The 23,544-nt window shown below is 41.3% G+C and overlaps 1 protein-coding gene across 1 annotated transcript in view; it reads right to left on the reverse strand.

The window, feature by feature from the left end:
- Positions 1 to 7,785: 7,785 nt before the first annotated feature.
- BBS9 (Bardet-Biedl syndrome 9) overlaps positions 7,786 to 23,544 on the reverse strand; it is a 269,354-nt gene continuing 253,595 nt past the window's right edge. Inside the window, exons 22-23 of the mRNA XM_010134482.1 lie at positions 18,398 to 18,520; positions 7,786 to 7,826 (exon numbers count right to left, since the gene is read on the reverse strand). Coding sequence (XP_010132784.1) covers positions 7,786 to 7,826; positions 18,398 to 18,520 — 164 coding nt within the window. The remainder of the gene's footprint in view (positions 7,827 to 18,397; positions 18,521 to 23,544) is intronic.

Below are 23,544 nucleotides of genomic sequence, written 5' to 3' on the forward strand. Positions count from 1 at the left end.
ACACACACACACAGAGGGAAATGCCCAAAGCCGCTGCCTAGCTCAGCCACAGCGGGGTGAACATGCCCGCTGGTTTGAGACCTGAGAAGTCTACTCAGATTAGGCGCAGGTTTGTCTGCTGGGTATCTCCAAATGACAGAGAGGTGGAAAAGTACTTGTAAGAAACTGGTTTTCTGGCCAGTGCAATAATCCTGAACAAGCAGGACCAGCGTGTATTTTTGTGCCTATTAGTTTTTCTGTGATCGCAATGGTCAAGCCGGAGGTCGGAAGCTCACCAGGCTCAGCATCCCGGCCCTCTCCCGGCATGCTGTAAACTGGAAGCCAAAAGTCAGGGGCCAGGTTTGAAAAAGTTGATCTTCACGAGAAGCAAGAAAGGTTAAATGTACAAACTCTGTTACTCATTGGGATTTATTTGCTCAGTTCTAATTTTAACTTTGGTTAGCCCAATAAAAGGTATCACATCACCGTCTGGGTAGCTGTCGTACAAAAAACAATGCAGCTACCAACTTTCCTCTGTTGGATGACATACTTGGGCAGTAGCCCTTTAAAAAAAGCTTCAGCTTTAGAGTTGGTTTTCCATTCATTATTTTCCCGATGATGAAAGCAATGTTATTCATCCCAGAAAAGAATAGCTACATTGTATTTCAAAGGTTTAAGCAAAACACTTGTTTTGCTGCTATTTATTCTCTCAGGATTTTAAAACATATCTGCAAGTGGCTGCTGGGCAAAATCATCGATTTATGGTCAATAGGATCCAGTATGGAAAAAAAAGAAGCAAAAGGGAAAAGAAATGAATAACAATTTCAAGAGTGACTACGATCTACAAAAACGTGGATGATGAGGAGGAGGACTAAAAGCAAAACAAGGACTCCTCTCCCCATGAGATGAGCTAAAGAAGGCTGAACGTGGAATGACTTTGTTAAAAAGAGAGACAAAAAAGGAAAAATAAAATCAATTCTTAACACACTACGAGCCACCATCCACAGTCTACGACCACCTCACATTCACCGCTCTCCTCCACTTTGTTTTCGCCAGCCTCACCTGTAGCACTTACAGAGATGTCCACCCTGTACCTTCTCCAGTCCTGCTCGGCTGCCATGAAGAAGCGTCGTCCACTTCTGCTCGGACCTTGCTTTCCTGTGAGTCCACCTCTTGATTCATGCTGCTGTGGGACCAGACAGGTACAACTGACACGGCAATAACAAGCCCTCAGCTGTTCTGAAAGGCCACTCATACTGCCCATATTCCTCGCTGCTTGTTTGCCCACAGAACCATTCGTTTTCAGTCGTCTTTTACTCCTGTCAAGCGGGTTGTTACCACCGTATCCAGCACTGCTGCCTGACCACCAAACCCCAAATGTACTAACTCTGGGGGCACGGTCTGACCTGGGGGAGGCAGGATTCCTCTTCTCAGGAGAATACATTTCTCTGGGACAGCTAGTGTGGGAGCTTTGGGACACAGTCCTGCTGGGAATCCAGACCCGTGGGTCTCCTCTTCCTCCTCCCAGGCCTTCTAGTCACTGCCAGGAGGGGCAAATCCTTACAGCTGAAATACTGTCACCCAGAGCAACAGGCAAAACACTCCCCTCACAAGTCACCCCCACTACCACCCCCACCCGATGCTTTTGGGATTTGCACCCTGAAGTCTGCAAAGCAGTTGCCCAGTGTCACGATGAAAATTTCCTGTTGTACCACCATGAAATATCTAAGTTAGCGCAGCACTCAGGCGTGCTGTGAAGAGAGACTCTTGTTGTTTCTGCCAGATCAGAAGCAACTGCGCCATGTTAACCAAGCTGTATCCTCACCAATTCCTTGTTCCAGTCATGGCTGATGCAGAAGGAAGACTCTATACATCCAGCCAGCTGGAAAAGCAGTTCCTGTTATATATGGAGCAACCTGACTGTTCTCCAATATTTATGGATCCCAACTGCCTGCACTTCATTATACCACCAGTGGAAGAAAACGTACAATAATCCCCTTTATGTCTCTTGTAATTGAATCCAACCATGATTATAATATATTGTGGGCACTTGAAGTAACTATTAATTATTGAATGCTTGCTTCATAATGAATTGGAAAGTCATCTGTTGTAGACCAGCTTCTTCATATGTTCTCTTACACTACACCAAGATGCTGTTGAACTGGTATATCCTTCCAAGGGAATAAAGTCACAAAATCAATGCAAGAAAAACTCATTTCCTTCCCAAACGCACTGTAGCCTTTGCAATATGGTCTCATTGGATTCAGCAAAGCAGCGAGGACCAGCCCAGGCCATCCTTGGATCTAAACCCTTGTTGTTTCCTAAAGTTCACTATACTACATTCATTAACAATGATAAAATGTCTCAGTATAAGGAGAGGAGACTGAAGGTGCCAGTTTCTGAATAGTACGTGAAATTCAGGAAATGGTAACAACAACAACATCAATTTAGAAGAACCATGACAACTTTTAAAAGACAGAGGGCCAAGCTTTCTGTTGATCAAATGCCAAATTAAGTAAGTGCATTCTCCTTAACAGAATGGCCTCAGAATACTTCCCTCCCATACTCTCTCGGTCAGGGAGCAGAGGGGGAGATGCTGTTCACTGCCTGACTTCCTCAACTATTTAATAGTGCTGCTCTGGTTGTTGAAAAGCTGCTGTATGTCATCCTGAGAGTGACTTCATCTCATAAGTGGCTGAAGTAACACGTATAAAATGCTCTGGGGTTTTATTTTGCAAGGTCTATTTCACGTGCAGCATCATTCTCTACAAAGAAGCAACCACTTCTGGGGAGGAATGCAGTAGCTGTTTAATTAATAGTGACCAGCAAACCCTTACACACGCTGTGCTTTGGGAATAGCACCTTTTGGCACGACCCTCAATTCATTACATCATCCAGCTAAGAGTTAAATGGTGCTTATACGCCATCTTATGACATGCAGCTTCCAGCAGGAGAGTATGGATGCTCTCCTGTCAAAATCAGTAGCAAAATACTCAGTTAAATTCAACACAAGTAGATTTGGACCTCTAATCAGGTTACAGCAACGACTCAGCATGACTGACCTCCCTTCAAGATTTCTGATCAGGCAACAGCTTACACAATCGGACCGGCTTTTATCTTGTTTCTGCAGCTGAACACGCTGTCAGTCTGCACCCAACTGGAGCTGTGGTGGAGGGTGAGCTGTGCTCTGCAATGAGCATTCTCATGGTGGAAGCACTGCAAGCCTCTGTCCTGCTTATAAAGATGAACCAAAATCTGAAAACTAAGTATATTTTATAGTATCTCTACAGTAAGCACATCTCAGTGCATGCAAAGGACATGTCAACCTACAATGAGTATACATGAAAACTCATGAGTATATATGAAAACTCAATGGTATTTTACTCCCTCTCCTGCTTTCATCAACATGAAACTCTTGGAAAATACCACAGTATTTTAAAACAACAATTATACTTCAGCGTGCCTGAACGTTGCATTTGTTTCTACTCCTTACTGTAGCAGATGTAAAGATGGAGCGATCAGGACCCATTGTCAGAGAACAGCAGGTCAAATCAATTAGCTGGGTCATGCTTTCCCCCATGATTAACTAAATTACTTGCTATACATCTAATGCTAAAAGTTCCAGGTGTCTCTCCTGCTCTGCTGGACAAAGCATATTTCCCCAAATTAGAAGCTTCTCTACAGCAAACAGCCAGCTACCCCTCCAAGGAGAAGGGCTGAAATAATCGTTCCTGGCACCATTCACCACTGTAGGAATTCACAAGATGGGGACAGACAAGCGGAGAGGAGTTTCAGACCCTAAACCAAGCAGTGCTTTCCAGTCATTATCTAAATACCGAGTTTGTGTTGAACTTGTGCTACTGGAACATTGGAATAAATTCTTATAGAAACACCACATTCGAAAACACTTTTGGCTTGGGCCACTGTTGCTAATTGTGAGCCCAGCCCTGCAGACACTGAGCCTCGGCCTCCTCCTTGTTCCAACAGGACCTGAGGGCATTCTGTCTCCTCAGCAGGATCAAAGCTCAGCAGAAAGCGATGCAAACGTTACCTTTGAGCTGCAAAGGAAACAAGTCATCTGCAACAGCACATGAAGACACCTCATAAATACCGGAGGAACCTTATGCTACACAGGAGTAAATGAACAAAGCAGCTCGATGGCAAGGGGTGACCACAAACCAACCCATGGGAAACGCGAGGTTAATTTCAAATAACGAACACGATACCGAAGCCTGGTTTCAGGACTATGTCATGTATTTCACAGCACCTTCGCAGCAGTTCTTTTAATAGGTTATTCATAAGCAGGATATTCTGATACGATGGCAAGATGCTTATTCAATATGATGCATACCCTGGGGTTTTTTTTTTTTACGCTGGAAAGATTTCACATAGAAACACAATCCCTGCTCAGCAAATTTCAGTTTATGGCAGTAAATTACTCTTTCATAAGCAATACAAGACCATTGAAACTTCTCTCTAAAGCTAACCGTACAGTAAACACTGAAGACGACAAAAAGACCAGACAATCTAAAGCACAACCCAGCCCCTTGAAAGCAATGTTTTTCTGTGTCATAGTTTAATAGTAGCCGGACAGAAGAATCAATCTGGGGCTGCAAACCACAGTCCTAGTTTGAACTCAGCATTATCTTCAAAGCCCAAAAGATTTTGGTCATCAGATTAGTAACCGTTTTAATCTGTATTTCTAAATTGCAACAGCACAAAAAAAGAGAAAGAAAAATCCCTTGGACAATAACATTCCAAGAAAGTAAACATTCCAAGAAAATAAACTCTGGAAGTATTTACCTGTTTAACACACACACAAGTATATATTTTACATTAGGACTTATTTTAGAAAATGCATTTCAAAGTGCTGTAGCACAAAAATAACACCACTGCTATGACTCACAGTGTGGTTTTCAAAATGTCATAAAACTCCTTTCGATACGTGCGTACAAAGTTAATGTCAATAAAAGGATCATTTAAAATACATTTTTCCCTGTGAGCCACCTAAACACATTACATCCTCCTTGAATAGCTGAACGTTCGGAGACAGGCTGCAGATTTAAGCTGACCAGGCATTACTCCGAAATGCTGTTCGGAATAGTTTGATTGGCCAGCAACGTCTGTCTTGGCCTCAGACACATCGACAACGAGAACCAAACGTTTGGTCCCCCAGAACTAGCAATGCTTCCTTACATTTTTCACTTGGCCAACTCTCTAATTTCAAAACTTCCTGTAATTGGCCTGATTTTTTTCCAGCCAAGTGAAAATTCAAACTACGGTTGAGAGCTGCAAAGAATTACTTCCTGATATTTCCTCTCAGCCTGCTGCATACATGCCTACATTCCAATGACTTCCTTCCTTGGAGTCAGATGGACGATTTGGGTGTAGGGGGAGACTAAGTAATTTTTACTCAATGCAACTTTTAGGCTCTGATGATACTATCAAATACTGCAATTTAGTGCAATATATAAAGAGGTCATACATTACGACTATAGACGGTTCTACCTTTTTTTTCGCCCCCTTTATTACCAGTATGTTTTCCCCCTTTCTGTAAAACTATTCTCACGAGACCTCGTTTCACAAAGAATGGAGCAGAAAAGGCAGTTCTGAGCCTTACCTCTTAAAATGACAGAAAATAACTGAAATAGGAGTGGAGGATATAATTGACCCGAGTGCCTACTCGTCGTTTAAACTCCCAGTGAAGCCAGGCAGCGCTGAGCACCGGGATCACATTCAATAACGGGAATTATGACAGAGCAGCTGTGTGCCTTCCAGCTATAACATACGCCTGTGGCTCAGGATTCTTTGGTCCAGGATTCTACACCGTTATGGTACAGGCTTTCAGTAGTAACTGTGGTCAATTTTCCTCGATTACCTAGTGGCCGCTGACAAGAGGACAAAAGAAGATTTGAAATCTATAGTTAAACTTTAAGCCTAATAGCTAGAGTAATTGATTCGTTCTCCATGGATTTTCTTTGGTCACTGGGGTGTGTTCGGACACTACAGGAGATTATTTTATTGTGTAATTTTCGCAGCGCAGCAGGGTACCTTGACAATGGGTTGGATACCACCCTCCTGACAAAAACCACGGGGAGGAATCAGAGGGAAGAGAATTCAGCCGGCAGAATCACTCCGTAACAAGCAGGGGGTAGGATTTTTCTTTCCTGGGAAACAAGCAAGACTTCTGGCCCCACAGCTTGTAGATATCTGAGGTCTCCTGGGCAATTTTTATTGGGAATTGCTGCCAGCTTCAGTCCTAGAGGTATCAGTGGCCTCACCCAGTTCCCTGGAGACTTCGCTCCATTTAATAGCCAATACGTTGAACAACGCTCTATGAAACATGGTTATATCACATTTACAGAGCCAGAGCAGGACCAGAGGGTTAAGCAGCAGATGCACAAGTGGTGCAAGGCTGGTTTTGTTTTGAAGATGGATGCAAAGCGGTTGAAGTTATATGGAGAGGATGAAAGTCAGTGGCTTAAGACAACCTGAAAAATGTCATCTCCTTTTTAGCCACCGATGAAGCTAGCACAGACCACAGCAACTGTCACAACCTCTGCTGAAACAGTACAAAAGTGAGCTGGAGGGACCTCTTCTACAGCTAGAACAGGGGCTGGTGAATCCCTGTTGAGGAAACCAACAGGAGCGTGGGATGCGGAGGTGGCTCATGCAATTGCATCCACCAGAAACTAAGCTGAGACTAGCAGTGCTTTTTGTATCTGCCATCCAAAAGGCTACAGCTTGTATTTTGGCGTGAACCAGCAACAGCCAGGAGAGGCCTCATTCAGGTCCCTGTTTTGACACTTGACCCAGGTCTCAGACATTTTCAGTTCCAAGTATCTTTTACTCACTCTCAGGAATCCAGGCGTGAGCCTGGTGCATCCAAACTCTAGGCCAAGCTTCTCTCAAAGGTCGCCCCAATTATTTGGTTTTGCATTTCAGGCACCTTGCATGGACCTGAATTTCAGAAGGCGAATACTCAACATCTTCAGAAAACTCAACCCTCAAAGAACCCTCCATCGGAATTAATAAAAATTAAGGCACTCAAAACCTGCTAGTTTCGAAAATCTTACCCATAACTGGAACAGACTGACCGACAAGAACACCAGAGATCACAGGTAACCATAAAGACATCCACGTGTTGCTGTGCTCCAGGTAGTTATAGCGTAAACTTTATTCACATTCATAGTGACATAGTTAATGGCAAAAGGGTTTGCCCTTTATGTCCAGTGACCCTGTTTTATTCTGTATCTCTAGAGAGCAGAAGTCTGTACCAGCAAGGAGCGGCGGGGAGGGGAAGAAGTTGATGGATTACCAGTTTTTCTTCTGGTGGTGGATTCAGCTGTCTGGAATCATGAATGTTAGTACAGGAGGAAACAAGATAGTTATCTTTTGTCAAAACTGTGATAGAAGAAATGCTAATATAATCTCTAAGGGAGGTACAGTTCAGAATATCTCTTAAAAAAGATAAAACATATCCTGAAACAAAGGCTGCTTTTAACTATGCGTAAACAGTCTTTGATCGATCAGCTGAATCCTTGGGAAGGGCTGATATATCGCAAAACATGACACAATGCTCCTATCACAGCTGGGTAAGCGCTTAAACTTTGCTCACGGAAAGGATGCTAGCAGTTGGCAGGGAGACCCAATCGAAACGTTAGAATGGAACTTTTTTGTATAAATTAGCAGAGTCCTCTTCTCCTGGAAGCTGCAACCAGCACAGAGCAATTTGCATTGGTGCTGCTGCATTATAAACGCATTTGACACCAGACAGAAATTCCTCCTGCGGGTCATCTTCAGGTTTCATGGCTTTTCTGCTTCCTCTGCTGCATCCTCAGACAAACCTGTGAAGCAGAAAGAAGATGCTTAAAAATTCAGCGTACTTGGCAACCACATGCACTATATATTGTTGATTCCATCAGTTTGTAAGAGCCCGGTTATAGCTGGAGGAAACAGTTTATGACACACAAAACAGGATAAAAATGCATAACTTGCAAATTCAAGCACTCACAAGTTTAGTAAATATAAAAAAATTAACTCGACATTTTCACATCAGCTTTTTTATGCATATGATGAATGACACAGTGTAAGTTATAAAATCACAGACTATTTTTATATCAAAAGAAAAACAACCAGGCATATGATATGAGATAGAGTTACACCAACCTACGTGCACTTCGCCTGCCCCTTCTAGGCAGAATTGGCAATACAACTATTTTTATATAAGAGTAACACGTCAGGCAAGGGGAAAACACTAAACCCCTGTATTGAAGGTAACTTCTTCCTCCAACCGAGAGTTTGAGCTTCCTATTTTCAAGTATCAGTTCAAGAGGTGAATGCATCTTGCACCAGCATTGCAATAATGAACCTGACAGGATTGGAAAAGTGGGCAGAAACTCATAAAAATCTGCTTGGAATATTTCGGGGTAAGAAGAACAGCAGATAATCACACAAATTTGTATATGCACATACTTGCGTGCCTTTAAATTAAAGTGATTATTTAACCTAGCAGTTGCTTACACGTCAATTATTGGAGTTGAAAACTATTTAACTTAAATCCTTCTCTAATGAATGTAAAGCAATCCAAAATAACTTGGCACCATCTCCAAATGATATACGAATAATTATAAAAATAACACACAGCTCTTACGGGCTGTAGCTGTTTTGTTTGGGTTTTTTCGGTTTTGTGTGGTTGGTTTTTTGCTTACAGCCATCTTGTGAGGAGGCAGCTGAAATCCCCACAGCCCCAGAGAAATGCCATGATCCAGCAGGTCAGCAGAACAAAATCTGAGCGTTCAGGTCTAAACCCAAGCCACCAGTCACCTGACAGCCCAACTGCCTTCACAATCATGTTCACACAGAATTTAGCACCGATAAGCTAAGTAATTTAAAAAAGAAGATGCTTTCTTTCCGATCCATGCAATTCCACAAGAACCAAACCATCTAGGGTTTGGGTTTTTTTTTTTTTTTCAGTTTTTGTTTTACACTATCAGTGTTGTTTGGTGCTTGGGGATTTCAGTATTTAGAATGGTTTTCATGCTTGGTGGTATTAAACTGAACAATTTTATCTCAAGCCTTGAGACTGAAGGAAAGCATCAGTGAATCTAACAGAGCAGGAGATCAAGGATAAAACCACCAAGATACAATAGACTAAAGCACTGAAATTTCAGCAACAGCTGGAAGCCCAAGGCCCCCAAGGGGCTACGAAGTTCCCCTTACTGAAGTTTCCACTTTTTTCTTTTTTTCTTTTTAAAGGACGATTAAAAATACCATGTTAAGAGCTGACTTGGGTTTACAAAGGTCAGCCCTCGGACGGTAGTTCTTTTGTTCAAAACTCTTATCACATTGCTCATGCTGGGATGCCAAAGGGACCGGCAGCAGGTCCCATCTTGTTTCATTAATGATCCAGGGGAAGGAGGTAGGCGGCATGCTAATGGAATGTGCGGATTATAAGAAACCAAGATGAGCTACAAATGCTCGAGAGGACAGAAATATTGCTCTAGGACTAAGAGATTAACAAGGCTGAGAGAAGATAAAAGGAGATGCCTCTTGAAATACCTCATGGAAATAACCATCTTAAACACAGATACTTGCCGAGGAAAGCCCCGCAGAAGTGGGAAAGCAGCTAAGGACAGGCATTTGCAGCGCAATACCCCGTGTAGAAGCCACTGCAGAGCTCACAGTTAATACTGTTCCTGACTATAGAGCTTGTTTGAGATCACAGAGGGAGCTGTTTACTGCTCTGTACCACGTGAAAAGATTCTGGAGAACATCTTACTTTCCTGCTATAATCCAGGAAAGTAGCTTGCAAGAATTATGAAAACGCTTTCTGCGCACTCTTACGAAAGCTGAACGCGCCCATAGTTTAGATGAGAAACAGCAAAAAGGCGGAACGATTATGGTCAGTGTTTCGTACCTGAAGAGAATGGCTGCAGAGTTCCCAGAGACAAGAGGCACTGGCCTGTGTATTAGCATTGCCCCTAAGGTCCGCACTTAAGACACGTTGACCCTGCCACCGCACAGCGCCATCAATTTTAATTTTTATAATTGAGGACTGGACTGTCTAGAAGACATCTACGACACATAACAGCACAGAAATCAAGGAAGGGAGGTTTACAAAAATATGGGGGGGGAATCTTCACGAAAAGGTTGTAATATCCTAATGCATCTTTTCCTTTATTAGGCTGAAAACATAATGTGTTAAAAGTTCATGTAATTATACAATAACAACACCAAAACCGTTATTTGAGCCAGAAAATGGTGCCCAAGATACTGCTTTCAAAACCTGTCACTGCCATAACATCGACTTCTTACAAATAATCCTCTACCTCTACCAACAGCTGTCTACCTCTACAAGTTGCCATACCAATATGGGCAACATGGATGAATAGTTTCAAACTCATGAAACACAGTGGATCCACTAAAGCTAACGTGTTAACTGTAATTATGGGCTGGCAGAATTGAAGTAATAGAGCAGGTTTTACCTTAGTTCCGCATAACTTTGCCTGACAACACTATACACAGCTATAGGGACCCTGGCATACTGCATGGATCAAAGAACTACCACATGAGTGAAGCCTGGGGGAGGTGAGCTGACAGGTGATGCGCAGACTGCTGCTATTTTTATTGTTTAACTCCCAAAATGGGAAGCAGTGTGAAAACGTGGCTTGTAATAATCAGCCTTCCCACCTCTACAATATTAGTCATCTAGGAGGACAATATGAATTTTACACTGATCTAACTGGCACATGCTCTATCAGGGTAGGGGAGGTGATTAACATCAGAGAGGTTTAGCATCAGTATATTCTGACCAGCTTAGGCAGATCCGAGGAGATACAGGGTACAAAATCAGAAAGTCTCTAGATTAAGGCTCCTTTACCTCATTTCGTCAGGACAAATCCTGATGAAAAACCCTATCAGAATAATACTGGTCTGAGAACACACTCAGACAAGTGTAGTATGATAAAAGGTCTGTATCTCTATCAACACAGTTATGAACTGGGAAGCTGCTTTCGGAAATAACGATAAATATTAACTACTCTGCAATAGTCAACCCCAGATGTTTTTGGAAGTAAACTTTCAAAACAGTTACAATATATCATTAAAATAATACCCTGATTAGTAACAAGAGATGGAGTATATGTGAGGTCAAAACCAGAGTCCACCTTCAGTCCCTTAAATCCTTCAAATTGGTTTGTGTATTTGCCAAGCAGAGCACATTAGCACCCTCATCAAAGCAGCTTCTGTAAACAGAGAGACAGAATTCCTCCTGGTGTTAATTTGCCTCTTGAAAAGCATGACTTAATGCATACACATCATCGAGTCACCCAAAGTTCATTTGTAGATCAAAATATATTTTTGAGTCTTGAGAACTGAAAGTTCAAAGCAAGTCAGTGGCAGAAACACCCAAGAGGGCTAAACCCCACTAACTTTCCTGGAATTATTCCTCATTAAGGTAGAAGAAACCCCCCCGCTAACAAACCAAACGTTTAAAGGCAGGGATGACACTTGCACATGATGGCAGAAAGGAGGAGAAGGGATCATTATCTGTAGTCACAAAGTGTTCACACTAAGCATGATGGTGTAAGGTTTAAAGATGTTCAGGTTAAACATCTGGCAATGGAAGGAACTACCCAGGGGGGTGGCCGAGTCAAGGGTATGAGAGGTTAGCAAAGATGGGGGAGACGAAATCCTAGTGGGGAGTAGTGAAGAGGAAGATACACAGGCTTTGAACAGGATGACCTAAAGAATCTTCTCCCATCCTATCATTTATGCTGCTATGATTCATCTTCAGGAGAACATTTTGGACTCTAATGAATTACTGGCTGAGTTTCCTGGATACTATTGTACATTAGTCTACTCTGAAGCATGCATAAAACTAAATCAAAGTTGGCTTTGAAGTGTTTGATCTACAGAGTTCCACACTTCCCAGTCTTTTTTTCATATAGTGACTCAGAAAAAGGGCTGTTACAAGACAACAAAAGTTATTTTTGAGTTCAGATTAAGTTAGAGAAGGGAGGCACCACTTTCTTCAACTATTCCCACCTAAAAGAGGAAAAAACCACCCCATCTCATGGCCTGACTGTTAATACTGCTATTTCTAGACCTGACATAAAACAGCCTTAGAACAAACTACAGCTTTAAAGTAACTGTTTTTCATAAGATTTTGGATCCAAAACTAAATGTTCCGAATGACCAAAGTTAATAACTCTTTTTGCTTTTTTGTCTAGAAAAGATGACAGATTTTTCCCAGCACCTTCAAGTAACATTTCTGGAAATCATGCTAATTTTAAGAACTCCATCTAGTCACTGCTAATAATTTTCGTTATCATTATAAACTCCTTTTTCTTACCATAGAATCTTATTCCATGGACACAATCCAAAGGGCTTTTCAGAAAGTAAGACAGCAACAATATCTTACTTATCCCAAGCAGATTGACACAGTTCAGCTTGGAGAGCAAAGGAGATTAGTGTAAAGTCATCAGCTCTAACGCAGTGCAGAAGATCGATCACCGTGATGGACAAGCCACAAACTTTCCTATGCTGCTTTAACAGAAGAAACTGTACTCGATCAGTATTCTGTATCGCTTTTTAAGGAATAATTAAGTGAGCTGCACCATTGCCTCCCAAGTCACCAGTGAGTCACCGGTCACTGCGTACTTAATTCTAAAATGATTGGAGGTTTGTATCTGATGGCAGCAGAATGAGTGGGAAGAATGGACTGACTCATTCATTAAAGAATTGTGTAAATCAAATAAATTTGTTTTTCATTTAGGAAGTAGTGTGACTGATAGCAAGGACCTGATTCAGTGAACTTTCCTTTGTCCCAAGGGACCATATACATCACAGGATGGCTAATGTGAAACAACAGCTTCCATCAGTCACTGTTAAAATACACCCCCTACTAAGTGCAACTAACGTGACAAGTCCAACCTCTATGAAGTTATCAACAGTTAAGTGTCTAAACTGCCACAAAATAGCAGGGGTGGAAGGGGCAGTTCTTACCTTAGGGATATAGCAAAGTCTATTCCCACAAAACTTTAAAAACCTTGCTAAAAAAAAAATCTTCCTTTTGTCATTCTGGCGTAACAGCAGAGATAACATGGGGTTCAGCAACAGCAAAGGAACAATTATCAACTGTCCACATAGTTCTATTCCTTTTCAATTTTTTAAACACCTTCAGTTTTTGTGCATTCATGCCCCTAGGCAGTAGCCCTTAATAGAAACTGTGGAGTGGGCTTGTGGCAATTGTGACAGTGAAAAGGGACATGTCAGGAAAAGTTACAGAGTCCCTCCCAAGGCCATTTCTTTGTTTTAGTTCTTTGTTTGCCAAAGCACAGCAACTAAATATCCCTATCATTGATTTTATCCTGACAATAATTCATGCTGTGCTTGTTTTGTAGGACACTCATCTCCAGCCTTCGTGACATCCTATGGTGGACACGCACACACCCCTACCACAAAACCTTCCGTTGGTAACTCCAACACCTTAAAAGCATTAGAACTGCCACCAACGGGTCCAAGGAATGAACAAGTGGATTGAACTACTGCCCATCTGTGTGGGGGAAGGGAAGGAGGTAGGCACCAGTTCCCAGTTCCTGGGATTACCAAGTACTCAGCTGTCAATGGTAAGAGTTTGGACTCCTATAAGTTTCTACGTAAGTTCCTTACGTCTTTCTTCTGCTTCCTATTTTGAAAATGTCCAAGACATATGAAATGTTTCTAATATAAACTCGCCAAATCTTAATGTGAGGAAAAACATCCAGTGACATAACCAAAAAATTCCTTACATCTTTCTTCTGCTTCCTATTTTGAAAATGCCCAAGACATATGAAATGTTTCTAATATAAACTCGCCAAATCTTAATGTGAGGAAAAACATCCAGTGACATAACCAAAAAATTCCCAAGGTGCAAAGCTGCTTCTAATGACCCCAGCCACACACACACACACACATATATTTATACACTGCTGGAATAATCGTGGTGTGTAAGAAACAAGGAGCTGCCAAAACACTGAATCTAGTGTGTATTTATGGGTACCAGAGAGAGGAACAAGAGGAATGGGGCACTGGTTGGTTTGAAGCAACGTAGAGTTCTGTAAGCAGCACTCTAATAACCTCTGTTCAGGAACAACAACAACAACAATCCAAAAATTATTACAGAGCAGAGTGAACATGCTTGCAGGAAGATAAGCTGCTTGGGAGGCGGTTACCCACCTGAAATGAAGTCACTGGTTGTTACCATAGGCAATGTAGTTTCAGTGAAGGCAAAGTTTTGCATGAAAAATGCCTTTTTTTCTCCAAATACCCGGCTTAACACAGCCGCCTATCAGATACAGGACATTTCTCTGGGAAATATTGCAAATATCGGAGAAATTGTTTTCATTTAGAAATGATCACAAGTCACAAATGACACATCTCAGCCGGAACACGTATTTCTTGCCAGGAAGTAAATCCCCGAAATGAGGGGTTTTTTTCAGTGGCAAATCCTCCCTTCTTTCTGATTAACTACCAGCCTTTGTCAGGGCGGTAAATTAATTCAGCAGCTTCTAAGGCAAACACGCACAATCCAAATCAAAAACTTAGCTAATTATGGCCACACAAATGCCAATGCTTCAGTTTATTCTTCATCATACTTGTATCTTCCCATTCACTGCAACCCAAAATCCTATTAAGCTCTTCGGAACTGTTGGCTCTTTAATAATTCATTGTCAGGAAAAAAAAAAAAATATATTTGGGCCCTATACATCGAGATTAGACAGATGATAACACATTAAACCAGGGTCTTTTTTGCACAGACCTCTTCACTTTTTCCTGGTGAGAAGTAATGCCATAGTAATGAGTCTTTTGCCTTCTTGATTCGTTGTGCTGTTCCGTTGACTTCCCAGACAGACAGACCAGCCAGCTGACTATTAACAAACCCTTTATCTTCCCAGACAAGTGATCACCATGACAGATAGGCAAAACTCCAGGGGTAGGTTAGCTCTAGGGCAAGATTTTCCACCATTTTCATATGAAAGGCAGCGAATCCTCCTCCTGGAGACAACCACCCAGTGTCTCCCTACAGGAAGATCCAAGATCCTTCACAGATATGAAATAGATATATTATACAGTCAGCTTCTACTCCTGTAGCGTGGCTGCAGCTCGTAATTGACATCTGAAGACTCACAACCTCCCTGTTAGTATAACTTTAAACATTCCTCATCTATGTTACTGCTAATACATGAGCAAATTTTTCAGCTGAGATGATTTTCCTCAGAAAACTTCCAATGCAGGTCAAACAAACCATTGGCCAAACTTCTGCTGAATTTGTCAGATCAATTTGGCTAAAAAAGGTAAATAATTACAGCATTTTTGATATTTTCAAAATATTTTGAATTTTCATTTCGCACTGAAGTATTGCAAATAAACCTCCTTGAATATAATGTTTTGGGTTATTTTAAACAAAAAGTTAGCAGATATGAAGTCTGAGTGACATACTTCATTTGAGGAGAAAAAGAAAAACCTGAATCAGTCATTGGAGGTTGTCCCAAAATAAGAAATTTTCTAATTTCTTTTGTTTCAAGTCACAAACTTAATAAAACCCCAGTTATTCGCAGAGCTCTCCTCCTGATAGCGGGTCAAAATAGCACTGTAATCCTTTTAATATGTGTGATATAATTGTCAGAGTGCAGCTTTCAACAAATTCAGCTACAACTCAAACGTGCAAAGGATACGCAGCGTTATCCAACAGTGGTAAAACACAGAATAAGAGTTTAGCAGGTTTATAGGGAAAACTCCCCCACTTTTTAACGACTAATGAGTCTAACATAGACTCACATCTAGGGCCTGTGCTGTGCTTCCTGCGCAAGTTTAACTTTTACGGCCACAAAACAACTTAGTACCTTCGTGCATAAATATCAGTTTCTCCAGGAGATATTTCCAAAATTTTCTTGACAGCCGACGGTACAGATACGCCCATGGCTCCTCAGTACCAGAAAGACGCAACAGAACACAAGACATTCCAAAAGGAATAGCACAAGTAACGGTGTTCTTTGTGGAAAACAAAAAACAGGAGAGGGGGAGACAGAAAACAGCTAAAAGCAAAGCAACATTAGGAATTGTTTAGTGCAACAAAGAGATATAAAAGAGGATCAAGAAGATGAAGTCAAGGAAAGGAATATTCAAGGCTGCTTTATTCTCCCAAGGGAAGGGTGGAAGCCACATGGCTTATGACATTTGCAAACGAGTATCACAATGAAGACAACAATCTGGTGGTGTCAGGGAGATGGTCAAGCTGATACAACTGGAGTTTTCCATTTCCAACTCCTATTATCATACAAGAGATCTGAGGTGCTGCAGATTCCAAAGTGCTTTGTAATATTCACAGAAACATCAGCTTTTGCTTACCATCAAGTATTCAGCAGCTGAATACTCTCTTCAGAACGCCGCTCCTTTTAACCACGGAACATTACAGTGCAAATGATAAAATCATAGTCGAGATTTCCATGGATTCTTCTGGAAATAACATACAACAGGATTTTACCATTTGATGTCATTTTTCCTTTGGAGTCTTGTGGGAAAAAGATATTGGTAGAGAAAAATTGAGGAAAAATGTGTTTAAAAAAACAAAGGAAAAAGAATACTTCTGTGTAATACTTTCCAATCTTGAATTTCACTCATTCCTTTTAAGCTACAGTATATGAGAAAAATGCTTTAAAAGGGTTTTTTTTTCCAAATGCAATCTTTTGATAAGTCTCAGTGTTGGCTGAAAAGCAAAAGGACAAAATAAAAAGCGCCTGTATTAATGTAACAGAGGAAATTTCTTCTAAATGGACCCTTAACTCCTTTCTATTGCTCACTAAAAATCTGTATCTGCTTTGCTGTTGTTGTTTTGGGGGTTACTCTGCTACCCCCTCCTAAAATCTTATCTTTGGAAATGCAAAGGATGATTTGGGGAGGTAAGGTTCATATTTTTTATCTGATGTGGATTCCAATCTGTCTTAATACCTCACTGTACCAAAGACCTGTAATGTAATTCTCCGTATTTTCGCTACTTTTTCACGGGTGTCAGTCTTCTCCCATACAGATGTTAGTAAGAGTCCCCCCTGCTACAGCCCTGGATGTTTCCAGCCATGTCTCGGCTGCAGTAGCTCTAATGGCAATTTCAGTATTCACAACAAAACTTGGAAAGCTGCTCAGATTTGATGACCCAGTTAGGGATTCCTGAAGGCCCAAAGCTGGGAATTTCTGAATGACAAGTAGAAATTTCTGGGCCCTCCAACCTCACACCAAAAGCAGCAGAAGCAGCAGGGCAGCACTTCGTGGGACTGAGCCCTTTAACACCTCCAGAAAGAGCAGCAGAAGCCAACACACCCACATCTAAGGCTTGGAATGATGAAAGTAACAGTTTTAAATGTATTGCGGATTTTCTCATGGGCTCAGGAAGCAATAAAAACTAAGTATAGTCAGACTGTAGGAGAGCAATATAGCTTTCATAATTTTCTGTGGCCTAGGGAAACACGCTCAGCTTTTATAGACAGCCCATTCAGTACTACAAATTCTCAGGCAACGTCGCCGCTATGGGATTCCCACAACAAATGCAGGTTATGTTGAAATTACTATTTTCTGCAAGGACACTGCTCAAAATAAATTCATGTCGTGGAAATGAGTTGGTTTGGTTAGAGTGCAACACAACTAACTGTTTTAGGTGACAGGCATCCCATGGCACTGGACACCAATGGTGCTAGCAAGAGCAAACTAGTTCATTGTGGTAGTTATATAATGGTAAGATTATTTCCTCATTGATTAGTAAGTGCTGGAACAAAGCTAAGAAAGCAAAGACAAGTGTGCTAAATCGGAGAGAAAACACCAAAACCCCAAAGATCCAATAACTTCAGCAATTTCCAGAAAATACCCTGACACACAGCAAGAAGGAGATCTTTTGTTCTGCAGTGTTTTGATTTATCAATCACTTGGCAGCTCTTTCCAGCTTTGGAAGCTTTAAACACCACCAGTGGCTTGGAACAGTTAGAAAAGAAATGCCAAATCCCAACCTAGTTAAAGGGTATGCCACAAAGAGTTAAAAAAAATCCTTGATTTAAGGTTAGGTACCGTAAACACTATAATTTATGCATAAGTAATTCCACTAAACTTAGGGAGTCCTACGGGAATTCTTAAACATGTAAAAGCTTGCAGAATTAGAGCCTAATTTTCATACTATAAGTCTTTTTTAGCTGCCAATTGATTTTCTCTTTTTATTCTGATTAGTAGTATAATAGCCTCAATTAAATATTAATTAATGCAAACAAATTAACCCTCTTGAAGACTGAAAGTCAGGTTTCCCAGACTCAGCAGTTTTATCTACATAGCAGCCTGCCTCTGGTCCACCTGAAACCACCCGAAGACAGCTCAGTCATGCTTGAGGGTAACCTACGTGACAGAGGAACCTCGCCGGCTCCTTTACACTCCGATTCAACTCGGTGCTCTTCTTCCCTACTTGATTCAAGGTCCACAAACCTGTGCCTGGAGGCGGCATTGAGGCCACCGTTACCCGTCCCTGGTGATGTAAGCAGTAACATACGCCTCACCAAGAAGGTGGACGAGCAGGTCTTCACAAACCTCTTTGAAGCCAGTGAAAGCAGCTCTCAACAACAGAAGCGTGCTCCTACTTCGCTTACAGGACAGCGCTTTAAGACCCAGGTTTACTAGTTCAGAGCAGAGCCAACTATTCACGCACGATACTTAATCGTTCAGAAAACTCTCCAACCACGTGAGCGTACCATCCGTTGAGATCAGCAGAACTGAACGCCCCCTCTACCTGTTCGAGTTTGGTGCACGCACAAGCACTGCTGAACACAGAATCTAAGCGCAGCCTTCAGTGCTTTCCGAGATAACGACCCAGAATTCCCTGATGCTCTAATACATTATTTCAACCTATACTCCAAAAGCGGCGATACCAATGCACTTATGTACGTCAATATTATTTCAAATCTAAAGTTGCTAGAACATTGATTTTGGAAAAATCTTTGAAACATGGAAGTGGGATTGTGTATATTTTTTCCTTTTCCCTTCCTCTCTCCCTCCTTGATTTTATTAATTATCTCAAAGTCTCGCATAAAAGAACTGTGGTGAAACAGGAAATAATATATATATAATCTGCATTCATGTTGTGAATGAAACATAAAATGCTAATGAATAATGCTCATTTAGTAACAAAGAAAACGAGCTATTTTAAAGAACACTTTGCATTTCACTGTGTACGTGACTCGCAAGTCATGTTGGTATGGGGTTTTTGTGGAAGGTTTCAAGTCTGAAAAGAATCTGGTGACATCACCCAAGGAAATACCTAAATCATATACTACATTTAACTCAATACAATTTTGTTTAAAACTTTCTCAGGAAACAGATGCTCTTCTGTCTCCAACAAGATCTCAGAGGAGTCTCTGCTTTTACACATGGCACTTCTGATCTCTCCCTGCAGGAGAGCTTTACATCAAAGTCCACACAGAGCTCCAAAAGCCCCGCTGGAGCCTCTCAAGGTGATAGTTTGGGCAAAAACAGCGAGATGTGTTATTGAGAGACATCCTGTTGCAGAAGAGTGAAATCTAAATACGGTAGACGGAGATTTATCAAAATGTAGACGTAGTCCCACTGCGCCTGCCCGGTATCTGCTTCTGCCAGCATCTTGCAACAAGCTGGATGCTATTGCTTCTCTCCCAACGCATTTGCACTTTACAGGTCTAGTTGCTGTAGTCAGGGATTTTATCGGAAGGCAGGCAACACACATCACATGTAAGATGTTTTGAAAGGAGCTGTGAGTTAAAGGACGGATCGTTTTTGCTTTTAACCCTTGCTTGGAATGGTAAGAGTGTTTTCCAATCTGTCATCCATGAAGTCGTGGTCGGCAGCCCGTGAAATGACATTAAACAAGAAAATAAACATCATCCTTACAGGAGTTCTAGCTAAAGGTGCACAGATATGATCATCTGGAGGAAATGGGCCAGCAGAAATCCATGACTGTCAAAGTGTGAAAACCACTCATTCAATGGTGCGCGAAGATGAGAAGGAGAGGATCAAATTGCAGCTTTACTCATATTAAACTACGGATGATGAACAAGAAAGCAGTAAAACACACGAACAACTACATCAACACATTATGAAGTTTCAAATACACCATTTAAAATAACACCTGTGCTTCTCTCGCGCCTTTTGGAAGGCAGTGGCATAGAGACACTTTCGAAATAGGTCCGGCCGTTTGCATCTCATTTAATTGGTTGCCATAAGGACTACCGGGTAGATCAAGACAGACCGGTCCTTTAAGCACAGTGGAGTAGTCTGCTGTCTCACACTTACCACGGCCAGATCTCCACCCACACAGGAGAATTCAAACTGCTCTATTTGCCTGAAGGATTCCACATGTGTTACCAGGCTGAGTCCCTGTGCAGTAGCTTGGAAGGGGTGGCAGGTCATTTTAACAAGTTACAGATTCAAAAAAGAATGAGCTATTCTCATATCTATCACACATTATGCACGGGGTGGCAAGTTCAATGACTTCATGTTTGTGAAACGAAACTGGATCATACTGAGATACCTATCTTCAGAGATGCTGCAACACCACTTCCCACTCAAGCCAAGACTTTTGAATGACTGCGAAATGCTTCTAATACTTCTTTACCTTCCAAATTCCAGGATCAAAATGTTCTCTTCCTTTATTCTTTCTCTTAAATCTCATCTAGAAACCCCTTTACCTGGTATATGATGTCACCTTCACATGACAGTACCCAGATCTGGCACTTTGCAAGCTTCATTTCTTTTTCCAGGCTCTTCCAGGAGAGAGAGGAATAAATAAAGAGGATGCCAAAGTCTGAATACAGTTTGAAATGAATCACTTGTCTTTGTGAGATCTTTCTGTGTCATTTTGACACACTGAGCTCTGGACTGGACTCGACATACTGAGCTCTACAGTTGGACTCGATCTTAAAGGTCTTTTCCAACCTCAGTGATTCTACAGTTCTATGATTCTATGGTTAGTGCAATCTATCTAACACTTTGGTTGGAGACTTCTGTAAGTGTGAATTAATAATTTTAATTAACTTAATTAGCTGATGGAAATAATATCTTCTTTAAGGGCGTGGACTCATTTGTTCACAAAGAGTATTATCTACTTTCTTAATCAATGGGTATTCAAATCATGATAGGAACTGGCATTGGGCTTCAGGGTGGGAACCAAAAATGACCCACAAAGCTCAATGGGATTATGAGTCAACTCAAGCCATGAGTCAACAGCAGCCTGTTGCTGATTGCCTCTGCCTCACTAGTAGGTGTTACTTCAGCCATTAATGCCGATTGCTCCGTGGCTGCAGGGATATGCCTGCCTGCCAAGGTACATAAAAATCATCCAAACCAAACAAAAATCTGCCAGATTCTGAAAATATCATGTAACACCCTGCTCTGTATCTGCAACAGCATCCAAAGTAATGTTGGGAGAGCTGACCGCGACCACACCCATCCCTATGTCTGCAATACAGCCTGAAGGTTTTTCATTGACGGCCATTCCACCCAATCTTTCAAAGCGATGCTTGGCTATTAGATTGCTGTGATTTAACACAGTAATAACAATAATCCAGACTGTTTAAACCACTCACAGTACTTCCAAAACTGTTTATTAGCATTGGCTTCTGCTTTACTAGCTATTTTCAACACCCTTAATTCCAAAGTTCCTCCTCTGGCACCTCTGAGAAGGCCAAGACTATATGAAAAAGGTGGCCTTATTTCTTGTCTGACCAAGTATTGATAACTGCACTTACCTTCACACTTTGTTTATTTAACCCCAGCTTAGGCTAAAGCCATCTAAAATATACCGTGCATTGTAACTTCAGGTCCACGACAGAACTGCATACAGAACAGGCTCTTTCACTGCTCTCGAAATGAAATCCAACAGCTCCTCTTCAACCCATGGAATCACAGTCTGAAAATTCGGGTGCCCATGCTCAACATCTCTCAGCAGAGACACATCAGAGCATCAGACATATCAGACCGAGGATTTCTGTCATGTTTGCACTAAATCTCATCTCTGAGCCAGTACTTTCCAATCGGTAACTGAGCCTCTCTCTGCAGACCCTCTGAACAGGAAGCTCACCACTGGCAGTCAATTCTATCATAATCTTTCAACACAAGTAACACTTTCCATGGACTGGAACGACCTCTTTCTGTAAGAATTCCATCTTTCTTGACATTATAGTTCACCGGAACCAAATGTGTAATTTAGGACTTACTTACATCCCAACAGAAGTCAACCTTTTACCAAGCAGTCCTTACACTGCACAAAGGAAAGGGCATTCCCCTCTAAAAGACGGTTTTGTCCAACAGGCAAGGCACAAGAGCAATGTAACAAAATATTTGGTCTGTGTAACATAAAAAATACCTCACACTTCTGAAAAATGTTATCCGACTGTTTCATGCATGCATTAATATTTTTATCAATGGTTCTACAAAATACAGCTTTTTTCCCTGCACAAATACAGTATGTGAGAGGCAGAAGTATGCAGCCTTTCAGCGACACACGATATGAAAGAACAGCATTTGCTGGGAGACTTTTTTCACTGCAAATCTCATGCTTATAAAAGCAATGCAATTGAAAGCAGGTGGGACGAAGCACAAGGGTTTCTCATCCTTCTCAGCATACAGTTCGTCTCACATAAATAATAAAACCTCTATGCTTATTCAGGCTTGTACTTCTCTTAAAGCTACGCTCCTCAATCGTGCCAAGTGTGTTGTCCAACTTGGACTAAACTGAGAACACTAAGCTCACTTTCCTCGTGAACTGTGCTGTACTTATAGTATTTCTACACTGCAAACAGACATTGTAAGACAACAGAAATTAAAACTTTTCTCCTTCCAATTTGTTATATTACAAGTGAAATCTTCAAGAACAATATACCTGAGATTAAAACTTAAACCCCATTACTATGATGTAAACACACCCACGTGATCATACACAATCAGGTAATCGTGTACATACATACATTCACTCTGCCAAATTCTGTACTGTCACTACTACTTATATTCGATCTGATAGCTGGAAGTCACTCCTTAGACCATTTTCTTTAAAACTGTAAATAGCATCATCCTCTACGCTCATTAAAGATTAACAAGTTGCTAACAAAACTTTGACTACGTTCAGTTTTCGCTAACTTAAAAGTAAGACAATGATAAAAGGGTAACTTGCATCTCATTACATCGAATTGTAACGGTGAGAAAGAAAAACAAAGAAGATAAAGCAAGGGTTTACATGTTAAATCTGTGGACAGCTGAACTTGTGAGATAGAATAAAGGCTATAAATCAGCTTGAAAGAGTTGGAAGTATTAAAAAGATCAGGTGACTTTGCGTCTTTCATTCTTCCCACCTCACATTATCTATTTCCATAATCATCTTTCAAGTTTGGCTCATGGCTGGTATCAAACACTAAAATGAGACATGACAGTAAGAACAGCTTTTCCTTTGAAATCTGACTTGCCAAGGAGGGGAACCATCGCCCAAATTTGCAACGGCAGCTCTTCCGCGATCTGCATATAAATTTT

This window comes from Buceros rhinoceros, unplaced genomic scaffold (genome assembly GCF_000710305.1).
Source record: "Buceros rhinoceros silvestris isolate BGI_N320 unplaced genomic scaffold, ASM71030v1 scaffold2014, whole genome shotgun sequence".
Taxonomy (NCBI): domain Eukaryota; kingdom Metazoa; phylum Chordata; class Aves; order Bucerotiformes; family Bucerotidae; genus Buceros; species Buceros rhinoceros.